Source organism: Heterodontus francisci, chromosome 47 (genome assembly GCF_036365525.1).
Source record: "Heterodontus francisci isolate sHetFra1 chromosome 47, sHetFra1.hap1, whole genome shotgun sequence".
Lineage (NCBI taxonomy): Eukaryota > Metazoa > Chordata > Chondrichthyes > Heterodontiformes > Heterodontidae > Heterodontus > Heterodontus francisci.
The window spans coordinates 16,256,116-16,268,753 of record NC_090417.1 but is presented as its reverse complement, the minus strand read 5'-3'; the positions used below and the strand labels follow the sequence as shown (position 1 = coordinate 16,268,753).

At 45.1% G+C, this 12,638-nt stretch overlaps 1 protein-coding gene across 3 annotated transcripts in view; it reads left to right on the top strand.

The window, feature by feature from the left end:
* The window catches only part of tgfa (transforming growth factor, alpha), a 46,046-nt gene that overhangs the window by 19,627 nt on the left and 13,781 nt on the right, over window positions 1-12,638 (top strand). Inside the window, exon 1 of one of the 3 annotated variants that reach the window (XM_068023110.1) lies at window positions 1,799-3,155. The exons of the other annotated variants lie outside the window; for them this stretch is intronic. Within the exon in view, the coding sequence (XP_067879211.1) occupies window positions 2,809-3,155 (347 nt within the window). The 5' untranslated portion in view covers window positions 1,799-2,808. Of the gene's footprint in view, window positions 1-1,798; window positions 3,156-12,638 lie in introns of those variants that run through there. 3 annotated transcript variants of the gene reach the window in all.

Here is a 12,638-nt window from a genome sequence, read left to right as displayed (position 1 = left end):
TGAAAACAAACAACAATGTGACAATGACCAGATCATCTGGTTTTGGAAATGTTGACGGAGTGATAAATATTGGCCAGGGCACTGGGGAGAACTCCCCTGTGCCTCTTGCAGTCGTGTCATGGGATGAACTGGTGGATTAGATAGGGGATGAGGAGAATTTTACCCAAAGAATGGCATTAATATTTGAGAGTGAAGGATTTGCATCTGGGCTGCTGATGGGGAATATTTCCCAGCCCCACTCTTTCTTTCCTGTCTTCTCATTGTTCTGTTGATGATAACGTAATTGAAAGTTGCGACACACAGGAAACCACTCCGCTGTTTGAATGCTTTAATTTCTGGGAATAAATTGATTGCAATATTAAACGCTGTTTCTAAATTGAGCATTTTTCTGGACTGCTGGTTACAGGAACTGCAAGATGATGTAACTCCACTCCCCAAAGCAGCTTCTTGACACGTGCTGCTGAGGCCTCACACATGAAATAAGGAGCTTCTTGATGGAGCTAACAGGGCAGCCAGTGTCACTGGAATGCTCAGCGTCAGTGACAAAAAATTGGACACCCTGTACTCCCACTCCACAACCAATCCAATCTCGTTCTGTTTTTGTTCCCTCTATTCTTGCCTGAACCAGTACTCTCTCATCCCACTCTCCTGCTCACACCCTCTACCCATTCGGTGCTTTTTTTTTTATGAACATCTATCCAGTAGACCATTACAAGAATTTTATGGCCACAGTCTCCACACTCCAACTGTCATTTATGTTACGGCCAGGTGAGGAGGGGGTTTCAGGCTCCCCTTTCACCCTTCCTCTTGTCTGACCGTAACAGGCTTTACTCCTTGTTTCAAAGAGTGGTTCTGCTGACCACCTCTGTGATTGTTTGACCCTGTTCCTGTAACATATTTGAAAATGACCAATCAGACAGGTTTTCTTGAGTTTAAACAAAGAGATAAGTTTATTACACTTTACTAACCCGATTTCAAATACTAAAAATACACCACACACACACACACACACACACACACACACACACACACACACACACACACACACACACACACACACACACACACACACACACACACACACACAGATTTGTTGGCTGGGTTAATGTCCAGAATAAATGGAATTTAAATACGGTCTGTAAATCCAGTAGTCGTCGGCTGAATTTGTCGTCTTGAAGTCCTCACTGGGCCACAAGGTGGTTGGCTTGCTTTGCTCAGTGCTCCTGAGGGCAGAGTGGATGGTTGATTCTCTTCCCCTGGTTGCTGGCTGTTGCCATCTGTAGGCAGGGTGGGGCGGTGGCGGTGGGATTCCCAGTCGCAGCCGGTGTGTCAGTGTGTTACTGCGATGCAGAATCTTCAACTTTTCATGACATATTTCTGAAGCTGTGCTGATGACAGTTTAAGCTGAAGGTTGGGAATGTGAGTTCACAACGTGGCCTTGTTACCGGGTATGATTTGCACAAACTCAACTCTTGTCCTCGTACTCTTCAACCTTAGTTTGCCAAGCTAACCATGCTTTGCTCTGCCCTGAACTTGATGCTGAAAATTACCTGACCTCCGCCCCACCAGAAATGACGATCCCCTCCCTTGTGCTTTTAATGTGGAGTTGGGCACTGTTTACCCAGTGATGCCTGTTAGCAGTGCTCGCTTGCAATCCATTGAAATTGCCATTCAGCACCCCCTCTGTGTGAGATCGCACTGATTCCCCCTTGACAGCTGTGCATAAACCATGGTTTTTCTCTTTTTCGCTTGCCTGTTTGATTTCTTTGTGTTTTCTGATCCCGTAGCAGCCCTCGGGCTGGGGTATGCAGTTCTGGGAGAGAGGAGATGCTTCGACAAAGACTTGAGATCTGTATCTGGACCTTCCCACCAAGTGCAGGCACCAAGAGAATCTTGAGATGACACAACCCTGTTCAGCCATAAAGAATCCATCTTCCACCGATGGTCAGAACACTTTGAGAGCCGATTTGGTGAGCAGTGGATAGTACAGGAGACACCCATCGCAAAGATCTCCCAGAGGGAAGTGAAGTGTGAGCTGGATGAAGAAATCAAGACTGGTACAATACAATTGAAATCACATACAGCCCCCGGAATGGGTGGATTCCTATCAGGGATGAGATGCAGTCCTTGATGTGCTTACAGATCTCTTCACAACATGTTGAGAGAAAGGGACAGTTCCTCAGGACCTTGGAAATGCTGTGATTGTCTCCCTCTACAAAAACAAGGGAGAGAAGTCTTACTGTTCAAACTATAGAGGCATCATCTTCCTCTCCATAGCAGGCAAAATCTTGGCCAGAGTGCTTCTTAAAAGGCTTGTTCCAAAAAGCCTCCCAGAAAGTCAGTCCAGATTCAGACCCAGTAGGGGAAATAGAGATGTGACTTTCATGCTGAGACAGATCCAGGAGAAGTGTAGAGAGCAAAACCTGGGCCTGTACGCTACTTTTGTACATCTCCCCAAGGCGTTTGATACAGTCACCCGGGACAGACTGTCTAGATTGGGGTGCCTTCCAATGTTCATCATTCTTTATCAACTGCACAAAGGGCAGAAAGGTCAGTTCAAGCAGAATGGAGCCCTCTGAGACAGCTTCCTTATCGCCAGTGGTGTTAAGCAAGGGTGTTCGGCTCTAACCCTTGCCTCTGGTTTCTTCAGTGTGACACTTCAAGAGGGAAAAGACAGAGGGCATATACATCCACTTCTGAACAAATGACAGTGTCTTCAGCCTGCAACACCACCTGCCATGCAGCAAAACCATACATACACTTATTGTGGAGCTTCTGTTTGCTGTTCATTGTGGCCTTTTGACAGACATGGAGCTCATTGTAAAGAGTTTCTCTGAGGCAGCAAATGCCTTTGGTCTTTCTATTAGCCTAAAGAAAGCAGAAATGCTGGACCAACCACTACTCCGAGGAAATTACAATGCACTGCAGCTCAGCGTGGACGTCAGCAACCTCGAGTTATTTACATTTACAGCACAGAAGGAGGCTATTCAGCCCATCCAGTCCAGGCCAGCTCTCCGTGGAGCAATCCTACGGGGATCAAGCAGTCCCATCTCCTGCTTGATCCCCGTAGCCCTGCAACTTTATTTCCTTCAAGTTCCCATCCAATTTCCTTTTGAAGTCATTGATTGTCTCTGCTTCCACCACCCTCGTGGGCAGTGAGTTTCAGATCATTACCATCCACTGTGTGAAAATATTCTTCCTCATATTCCCCCTGTATCTCTTCCCCAAAACTTTCAATCTGTGTCCCCTGATCCTTGTACCATTAGTTAATGGGAATAGTTTTTCTTTGTGTAACTTATCTAAGCCTGTCATAATCTTGTACACCTCTATCAAATCTCCCCTCAATCTCCTTTGCTCTCAGGAGAACAACCCCAGCTTTTCCAACCTAACTTTGTAACTAAAATTCCCCATCCCTGGAACCATTCTGGTAAATCTCCTCTGCACCCTCTCAAGGACCCTCACATCCTTCCTAAAGTGTTATCACCAGAGCTTCATAAAGCTTCAGCATAACTTCATTGCTTTTGAACTCAAAGCTTCGATTTCTGAAGTCCAAGATCCCATCTGCTTTGCGAACCACTCTCTCAATACGTCCTGCCACTTTCAGCGATTAGTGCCCATGCACCCCCAGGTCCCTGTGTTCCTGCACACTCTTCAGAACTGCAGGAGAACAGTTTATCGATCTGAATAGTAATATCTCAAATGATAGCACTGTCAACAAGGACATAGACAATCGTCAAGCCAAGGCCAAGAGTTCCTTTGGCCACTCGTCAAAGTCTGTACAAAATAACATGTATCAGAAATTGAACAGGGAACCTTTGTGAGCAGTTACGCTGGTTAAACCTGTACTGTTGAGGTACAGTACATCAGTGGAATTTTTATCTGTTTATTCCCATACATAACTAGACCAAAAATAAATTGTCATGAGTTCTGAACTATCAGAAAGGAGCTTCAAGACTGGAATTGGAATTGTGTTGAGTAAAATGAGTAATTTTACCTGGCTACGATCTGGTTGGAGATCCTTGTTTGTCTGAAGTTCAAGTGGAAATTTATCAAGACCTTACATCGTAAGATTTGCCTTTCTGTCGTGCCGTTCACCACCTGAGGGTTTTCAGTGAAGTGTAGGAAATAAAGCAGCCAATTTGCACCCAGCCATCTCCCACAAACAGCAGTGTGATTGTCTGTCTGTTTTTAGTAGTGATGGGTATTGGCTAAATATTGGCCAGGACATGGGGAATAACGCCCCTGTTCATCTTGTAGATAGATTCTTAAGAGTTGTGCACTCCTTTCCCATTGATTGAGTTGTGAATTTACTCTCCCAGCATTCATGTCAACAGAGCAGTTACTGCAGACGCTGAAAATAACAACAGAAAGTGCTGGAAATACTCAGCAGGTCAGGCAGCATCTGTGGAGGGAGGAACAGAGTTAACGTTTCAGATCTGTGATGTCTCGTCATGTAACGGCTTTTGTGCGAGTACAGAGGCAGGGAAGCCAGAGAGGAGGAAAGAACAAAAAAAAGGGAAGCTCTGTGATAGAGTGGAAGGCAGGAGAGATTAAATGACATCAAAAGGATGATGGTACAAGGCAAAAGGAGATGATAGTGGAACGAGGAAAGAAACGGGAGATGGATCCAGAGGAGGTGTAAATGACAACAGTGGAATAACAGAGGTGGAGGAGAGTCTGATCAAATGGGTGAGGAGAACGAGACTCCTGCTGTCCGGGAAAGTGATGACGAATGGTGGCGAGACTCCAGGGATGTGGATTGCCAAGGTAGTCCCATCCCAATTACCAGTCCACACCTCCTCCACTCCCAGTGCCTCTGGTGCAGCTGTTCTCTATTACCATCACCCCCTGTTTAAGACAAAATGGGCAAGGTGGTTCAGATTAAAAGGCAGGAAGAAGAGGAGGCCATTCAGCCCCTCGAACCTGATCTGCCATTCGATTAGATCATGACTGATCTGCATCTTAACTCCATCTACCTGCCTTAGTTCCATATCCTTTAATACCCGTCCTCAACAAGAGTCTATCAATCTCAGTTTTGGAATTTTCAGTTGACTGCTGGCCTCGACAGCTTTTTCCTGCTTCCTGACATCACCCCTGAATGGCCTGGCCCTCATTTTCAGGTTCTGCCCCTTTGTTCTGGACTCCCCACACCAGAGGAAATAATTTCTCTCTACGCTATCATTTTAAACACCTCGATCAGATCACCCCTTCATCTTCAAAACATGAGGGAGTACAAGCCTCGTCTTTAAAAACTGCCCCCATTAATTAACCCTTTTAGCCTTGGTAAATGAATGTGTTGGAAATCCCTGAGGTACAATCACTTACTCTCCGGTTGCTGTCTGACGTGTCAATAAGTCTGTGGTCTAAGAAAGAGAGGCTTGTATTTGCATATTTCCAACCAAGGAAGTACTTTTTGAAGTGTAGTCGCTGTTGTAATGTAGGAAACGCAGCAGCCGATTTGCACACAGCAAGATCCCACAAACAGCATTGTGATAATGAGCAGATAATCTGTTTTTTTTTTTGATTGAGAGATAAATAGCAGAGCAGTGGGGAGAAGTCCAGTGCTCCTCCTCACAATTATGCCATGGGATCTTTTACGACCACCTTGAAGGGCAGACAGGGACTCGGTTTGTTGTCTGATCTGAAAGACGGCGCCTGTGACACTGCTGAGCTCCCTCATTACTGCACTGGGAGTGTTAGCCTGGATTTCTAGCCTGCTTCAGTGGCTGAAGCTGCTCCAGAATAGGGGTAACATAGCAAAGACTGACCTGGGAGGTAGTAACATCAGCTGCCAGATTGTACCCAAGCATTAAATCACCACAAAGAATGGAACAGTGAAGGGCCAAATTAAGAGCACACCTTGGGAAAGCCTTTACGTAGCTCTCACTGACATAGGCTGTCCCTCCTAAATTTACATTGGTGACCAAGGATGAAAGCTCCAGGGAGGAGGGAGGACCCAGAAGGGTTGTTGCATTAAAAAGCAAGCAGATTTTAACCATCTTTTTTTATAGTTCCTCTGATTGTGAGGTTAAATTCTCCTGGGTCTAACATTGCAGCTGGCACCAACTGCCTGGCAGATATCACACACAAGGCCTCTTACCCTCTGTCAACACTGCCCATTGAAGATGCTGCTGCTGTCGATGAAGAGTTCGTCTAACAGACCCATGGCATCTCCACAACACTCAACATAATGCAGGACAATAACCTGGCAAAAATGTCTGCAAAAAGGAAGTCATTTTCAGCACCGTCCAATGATCAGCCAGAGATCAGGCTCTCCTATCGGGCAGATTCCTGTTTGTTTAAAGACAGAGCTGGCATTGACAGGAAGAACTTGCATTTCTGCAGCGCCTTTCACAACCTCCAAGATGTCTCAAAAGCACTTGCCAGCCAATCAAGTGCTTTTTTCGGAGTGGGGTTGCTGTTGGAATGTAGGAAGCACATCAGCCAGTGTGTACTCATCAGACTCCAGACAAACAGAAGTGGGATAAAGGATCAGAGAATCTATTTTTATTGCTGTTGCTTGAGGGATAACTGTCAGTCCAGGCCAATGAAGAGAAACAGTTCTGCTCTTCTCTGAAATCGTGCTGCAGGATCGTTTGAGTCCAGCTGAGAGGCTGGATGGGGCCTTGGTTTAGGAAACCTGTTGTCCTAATCTGGTCTGGGCCTCTCCAGTCCGAATGACTTCATTCCAGGCTTTAGTGACTCTGGACAAGGTTCCAGCCCTTGCCAACATGGCTGACCCTTCACGACCCTCTTTTACCATGCTGCTTCAGGGGAACTCGGGATGCTCATATTCTGAGAAAGAATCTGACGACGAACAAAGCATGCCCAGGATTTTCGGCTTCATTGCTCCTGAAACATGTTGGGAGCCCTTATCTCCATGATCTCCTGTCTGTCTGTTTCCACAGTGACCTCTGTCACCTGGAAACAAGAGGAGTTCTGTCCGCCATCTCTTTGCCCAATGAAGGATATTGTGTCTGCTTGTTCCGCCATGCTGCGACAGCCTGGCTTGTAGGCCTGAACTCGCAGGATCACTCCAGTCAGTGAGGTAGAAAGCAGCCATTGTGACAGAAGGCAAATCCAACAAGATTAGTCTTGCCAACTCTGGGCATAATTCCTGGCGGTATCACATGACTTCCTGCCTCTAGCGACCCCACCCCCTCCTCCCACACTCCTGCGATTGGTTGCCTGGCACGTCCATCCTCACAGTGTCCCGCCTTCCCCACAGCCAATTGGAAAGTGAACAAACTCAATCATCCGATTGACTGACAGTCAGGAATCGTCCAAACAGCTTTTTTCTTTTTGCCATCTCCAATATCTTTGCTGCTGAGAAACAAAATTGTTCAAAGAAATATTTTTTTCTTTTTTTAAGGCTCTTTTTGTAATGCTACTTCTGATTTCTTGTTGCCAGGTTTTGCTTGTCGCAGTGTCCTGGGGATTAATCTTTAATTCCTGGAGACTGCAGGCGAATCTCGGAGTATCCTTGGCAGGATTGTGAGCCACAAGCCTCAAAAGGCTTGAACCTACTTTAAATCCAGCCTAGTGTGATCCGGAGGACTTAACCTCTCAGTTCTCATCTGTCAGTATCTTTCTTCATCAGACAGATCGGGCATTTGTGCAAATATTGAAGATTAAAAGAATTGTCTTGACCGCCAAACGAGATCTGCTTTTCCCCCTTCCTCCGTTTTTCCCAATTCTCCCAGGAATTCAGAAGCAGTAGACGATTCAGAGCATTCCTACCTCCATACTGTTTGACTATTCAGGAGAACGCAGTAACACAAAGTAATCTTCACAGATGCTATGCATCTGAATGAAATATTAAAGAAGCAAGCCTCTGCTTGGGTCTGGTGAGCATAGATAAGCCAAGCAGAGTCCGTTCGTTTTCATTAACCGTCAGCTAATAATAGAGTTTGTTTCAAGTGATTTAAAGAATATCTTATTTTTCTGGACAGATGCTCCTGTAGCTTTTGTCAAGTCAGAGCGAAAGAAAAGCCGTGAATTGCTGCTCAGAATGTTCTGGCTGCACAGCCTGCCAGCCAGCTCGTCTTTAATGTGTGCTGTCAGATATAAAGTTTAACAATTGACACCAATGTTTGTTGGAACCTCAGTGCCAGAAGAAAACCCCAGTGATTCGATATGGTGCTTTATATTACTGGGCTTTTTCGTGGACACCTACCAAACTTCTTCATCCTTTAGCAACACTTCAGTTCTTAGCAGCACATCTTACTCCAACACTGATTGATTCCACTCGAAAGCCCCTGCGATTCCACAGAACAGCTTTTGTCACAGGTTGCAAACCCCATCGGAAACCAGAGTGACCCATAACACAGGCAGAGTCCACGTCGTGGAGTCAGGGAAGAGGGGGCCTAGAAGCCCACAATCCGCTGATTCGATCGGAGTTGTACTTCCCTAACTGAGCCAATCTGCGTCCTGTCCATTCCCCCGCCCCCCCCCCCCCCCCCCCCCCCTCTGCCCACTGAACTGAGTGGAAGGGACACCTCTTCAAATCTCCATCAGCTCAGATCCACAAGTGAATGGAACGGAGATTCCCTGCCCTGGCCAATCCCACACTGCAACTCAGGCTGCAGCTAGTTTCTTGGACCTAGAATTATATAGATGTTTCCAGCAATAGACCATTCAGCCTAACTGGTCCATGCTAGTGTTTATACTCCTCGCAAACCTCAGCCCATACCTTCTCATCTCACCCTCTCACCATTTCCTTCTATTCCTTTCTCCCTCATATTTTCTCTAGCTTCCCCTTAAATGTATCCATGTTAGTCACCTGAACCACTCTCTGTGGTAGCGAGTCCCCACATTCTCACCACTCTCTGGATAAAGAGGTTTCTCCTGAATTCCCCATTGGATTTATTCGTGACTATATCTTATATCAGAATTGATGAGCGAGAGTCCAAGATTCAGATACTGTGATGCATTAAGGAGGGAAAAAATTACCTGGTCACTTTATTCCAGGAGGCAGTCACATCCCTTAGGCTAGGTACTTCTGATTTGGTCTGTGGTCGGGGACAGGAGCGTGTGGCTACAAGGTGTCGGGATGCAGAAGGTAGCAATGGAGGAGCTTCAGCCCTTGCACTTGTCCAGCAGGTTCAATGTTCATGCAGCTTGTGTGGACGAGAGCAGGGACTCCAGGGAGGATCAGCAAACTGACCACAGCACCGTGGTGCAGGGGGCCATTCAAGTGGGGGGAATAAAAAGGAATCTAGTAGTAGTATGGGACAGTATAGTTAAATGGGATAGATACTGTTCTCTGCAGCCCAGAACGTCAGCCCTGAAGGCTGTGTTGCCTGCCCGATGCCAGGGTTCAGGACATCTCCTTGGGCCTGGAGAGGAACTTGGAATGGGAGGGACGGATCCAGTTGTCATGGTCCATGTGGGTACCAATAACATGGGTAGGACTATAGAGTAACGTACTGTGGATAAAGGGGAGTCCGTTGACGTACTGTACTTGGATTTCCAGAAGGCATTTGACAAGGTCATATAAAAGGTTATTGCGCAAAGTAGGAGCTCATGGTTTAGGGGGTAACATATTAGTATGGATAGAAGATCGGCTGGCTGGCAGAAAACAGAATGCATAAATGGGTCCTTTTCTGATTGGCAGGATGTGATGAGTGGAGTTCCGCAGGGGTCTGTGCTGGGGCTCTCAACTTTTCACAATTGATATCAATGACTTCAATGAGGGGAGCGATGGTATGGTAGCTAAATTTGCAGATGACACAAAGATAGGTAGGAAAGTATGTTGTGAAGAGAACATGAGGTTGCAGACTGACATAGATAGCTTGAGTGGGTGGGCAAAAATCTGACAGATGGAGTATAATGTAGGAAAATGTGAAGTTGTTCACTTTGGCAGGAAGAATTAAAAAGCAGAGTATTACTTAAATGGAGAACGACTGCAGAATTCCGAGGTGCAGAGGGATCTAGGTGTTCTAGTGCAGGAGTCACAAAAAGTTAGGATGCAGGTCCAGCAAGACATAAAGAAGGCTAATGGAATGTTATCCTTTATTACGAGAGGAAGAGAAAATAAAAGGAAGGATGTGATGCTTCAGTTATACAGGGCATTGGTGAGACCACATCTGGAATACTGTGTGCAGTTTTGGTCTCCTTATTTCAGGAAGGAAGTGAATGTGTTGGAAGTGGTTCAGAGAAGGTTTACTGGATTGATATCTGGAATGACTGTCTTATGAGGAATGGTTGAGCAGACTGGGTTTATTTTCACTGGAGGTTAGAAGAGTGAGGGGAGACTTGATTGAAGTTTATAAGATCCTGAATGGTCTTGACAAGGTGGATGTGGAGAGGATGTTTCCTCTTGTGTGGGACTCCAGGACGAGGGGGTACAGTTTGAAAATTAGGAGTTGCCCTTTTAAGACAGAGATGAGGAGAAAGTTTTTCTGTCTGAGGGTTGTGCGACTTTGGAACTCTGCCTCAGAAGGTGGTGGAGGTGGGGTCATTGAATATTTTTAAGGTGGAGGTAGATAGATTCTTCTTAGGCAAGGGAATCAGAGGTTGTCAGAGATAGATGGGAGTGTGGAATTTGAGATGCAAACATATCAGCCATGATCTTATTGAATGGCGGAGCAGGTTTGAGGGGCCGAATGGCCTACTCCTGCTACTAATTCGTATGTTCGTAAGAGGTTTTGCTGAGGGAGTTTGAGCAGCTAGGGGTTACATTAAAAAGCAGAACAACAAAGGTAGTAATCTCTGGATGAACCACCAGCAAATTGGCATCGGGTAAATAAGATCGGAGAGTTGAATGCACAGCTCAAAGATTGGTGTGGGGCAAATGGGTTTCGATTCATGGGGCACTGGCACTAATACTGGGGAAAGAGAGAGCTGTACCGTTGGAACGGCCTTCATCTGAACTGCGCTGGGACCAGTGTCCTGGCGAATCGTATAAATAGGGCTGTAGAGAGGGCTTTAAACTAAGCAGTTGGTTGGGGGGGGTTGGTGGTGTGGGGGTAAAGTTCAGGTGCGGGAAAATTTAAAAAGTGACTAAGAACAAGGCAATAGTAGCGATACGGGTAATAATAACCACGGTTTGACAGGAAGGGACAGAGCATATAAATGTTCGAGTGCACCAGCGACTAAAGACAGAGTAGGGAGAAAATGGAAAAAAGACTAAATTAAAGGCTCTTTATCTGAATGCACACAACATTCGTTATAAGATGGATGAATTGATAGCACAAATAGAAATAAATGGGTATGATATGATGGTCATTTCAGAGATTTGGTTGCAAGGTGACTAAGGCTGGGAACTAAATATGCAAGAGTATTTGACATTTCGGAAGGACAGGAAAAAAGGAAAAGGAGGTGGGGTAGCTCTGTTAATACAGGTTGAGATTAGTACAATAGTCAGAAATGATCTTGGCTTGGAAGATGAAGATGTAGAATCAGTTTGGGTGGAGATAAGAAATAGCAAAGGAAAGAAGTCACTGGTGGGAGGAGCTAATATGCCCCCTAACAGTAGCTACACTAGGACAGAATATGCGAAAGGTGCTGCAATAATCGTGGGTGATTTTAACCTTCATATAGATTGGACTAAACTAACGGACAAAGGTAGTCTGGCGGATGGGTTCATAGAGTGTACTCGGGTCAGTTTCTAAGAACAATACATTCTGGGACCAACCTGAGAGCAGGCTATTTTCGACCTAATAATGTGTAATGAGACAGGATTAATATATGACCTCATAGGAAAGGATCCTCTGGGCAAGAGTGATCATAACATGATAGCATTTCATCTTCAGTTTGAAGGTGAGAAATGTCAGTCCATAACTAGTGTCTTAAACTTAAATAAAGGCAATTACAAGGGTATGAAGACAAAGTTGGCTAAAGTGGACTGGGAAAATAAGTTAAAAGGTAAGAGATGCAGTGGCAGACATTTAAGGAGATATTTCATAACTCTCAACAAAGATATATTCCATTGAGAAAGAAAGACTGTATGAGAAGGATACACCCTCCGTGGAAATTAAGGATGGTATCAAATTGAAAGAAAAGGTGTTACAATGCTGCAAAGATAAGTGGTAGGCCAGAAAACTGAGAAAATTTTAGAAACCAGCAGAGGATGACAAAAAAAGATTAAGTGGGAGAAAATCGAGTATGAGAGTAAACTAGCAAGAAATATAAAAACAGACAGTGAGAGCTTCTGCAAATACATAAAAAAAGGAAGAGAGTAGCTAAAGTACATTTTGGTCCCCAAGAGCATGATACTGGGGAATTAATAATGGGAAGCAAATGGCAGATGGTGAAATTTGAATTCAATTAATATATCTGGAATTAAAAAGCTAATGCTGACCATGAAACCATTGTCAATTGTTATAAAAAAACCCATCTCGTTTACTAATGTCCTTTAGGGAAGGAAATCTGCCGTCCTTACCTGGTCTGGCCTACATGTAACTCCAGACCCACTGCAATGTGGTTGACTCTGAAATGGCCTAGCAAGCCACTCAGTTCAAGGGCAATTAGGGATAGGCAATAAATGCTGGCCTGGCCAGTGACACCCACATCCCTCAAACGAAACAAAAAGGAAGAGACTTTAAACAAGTATTTTGCATTTGTTTTCACAGTAGAAGACACAAAAAGCATCCCAAGAAAATCAAGAGGCAAAAGGGAAGGAGGAACTTAAAACA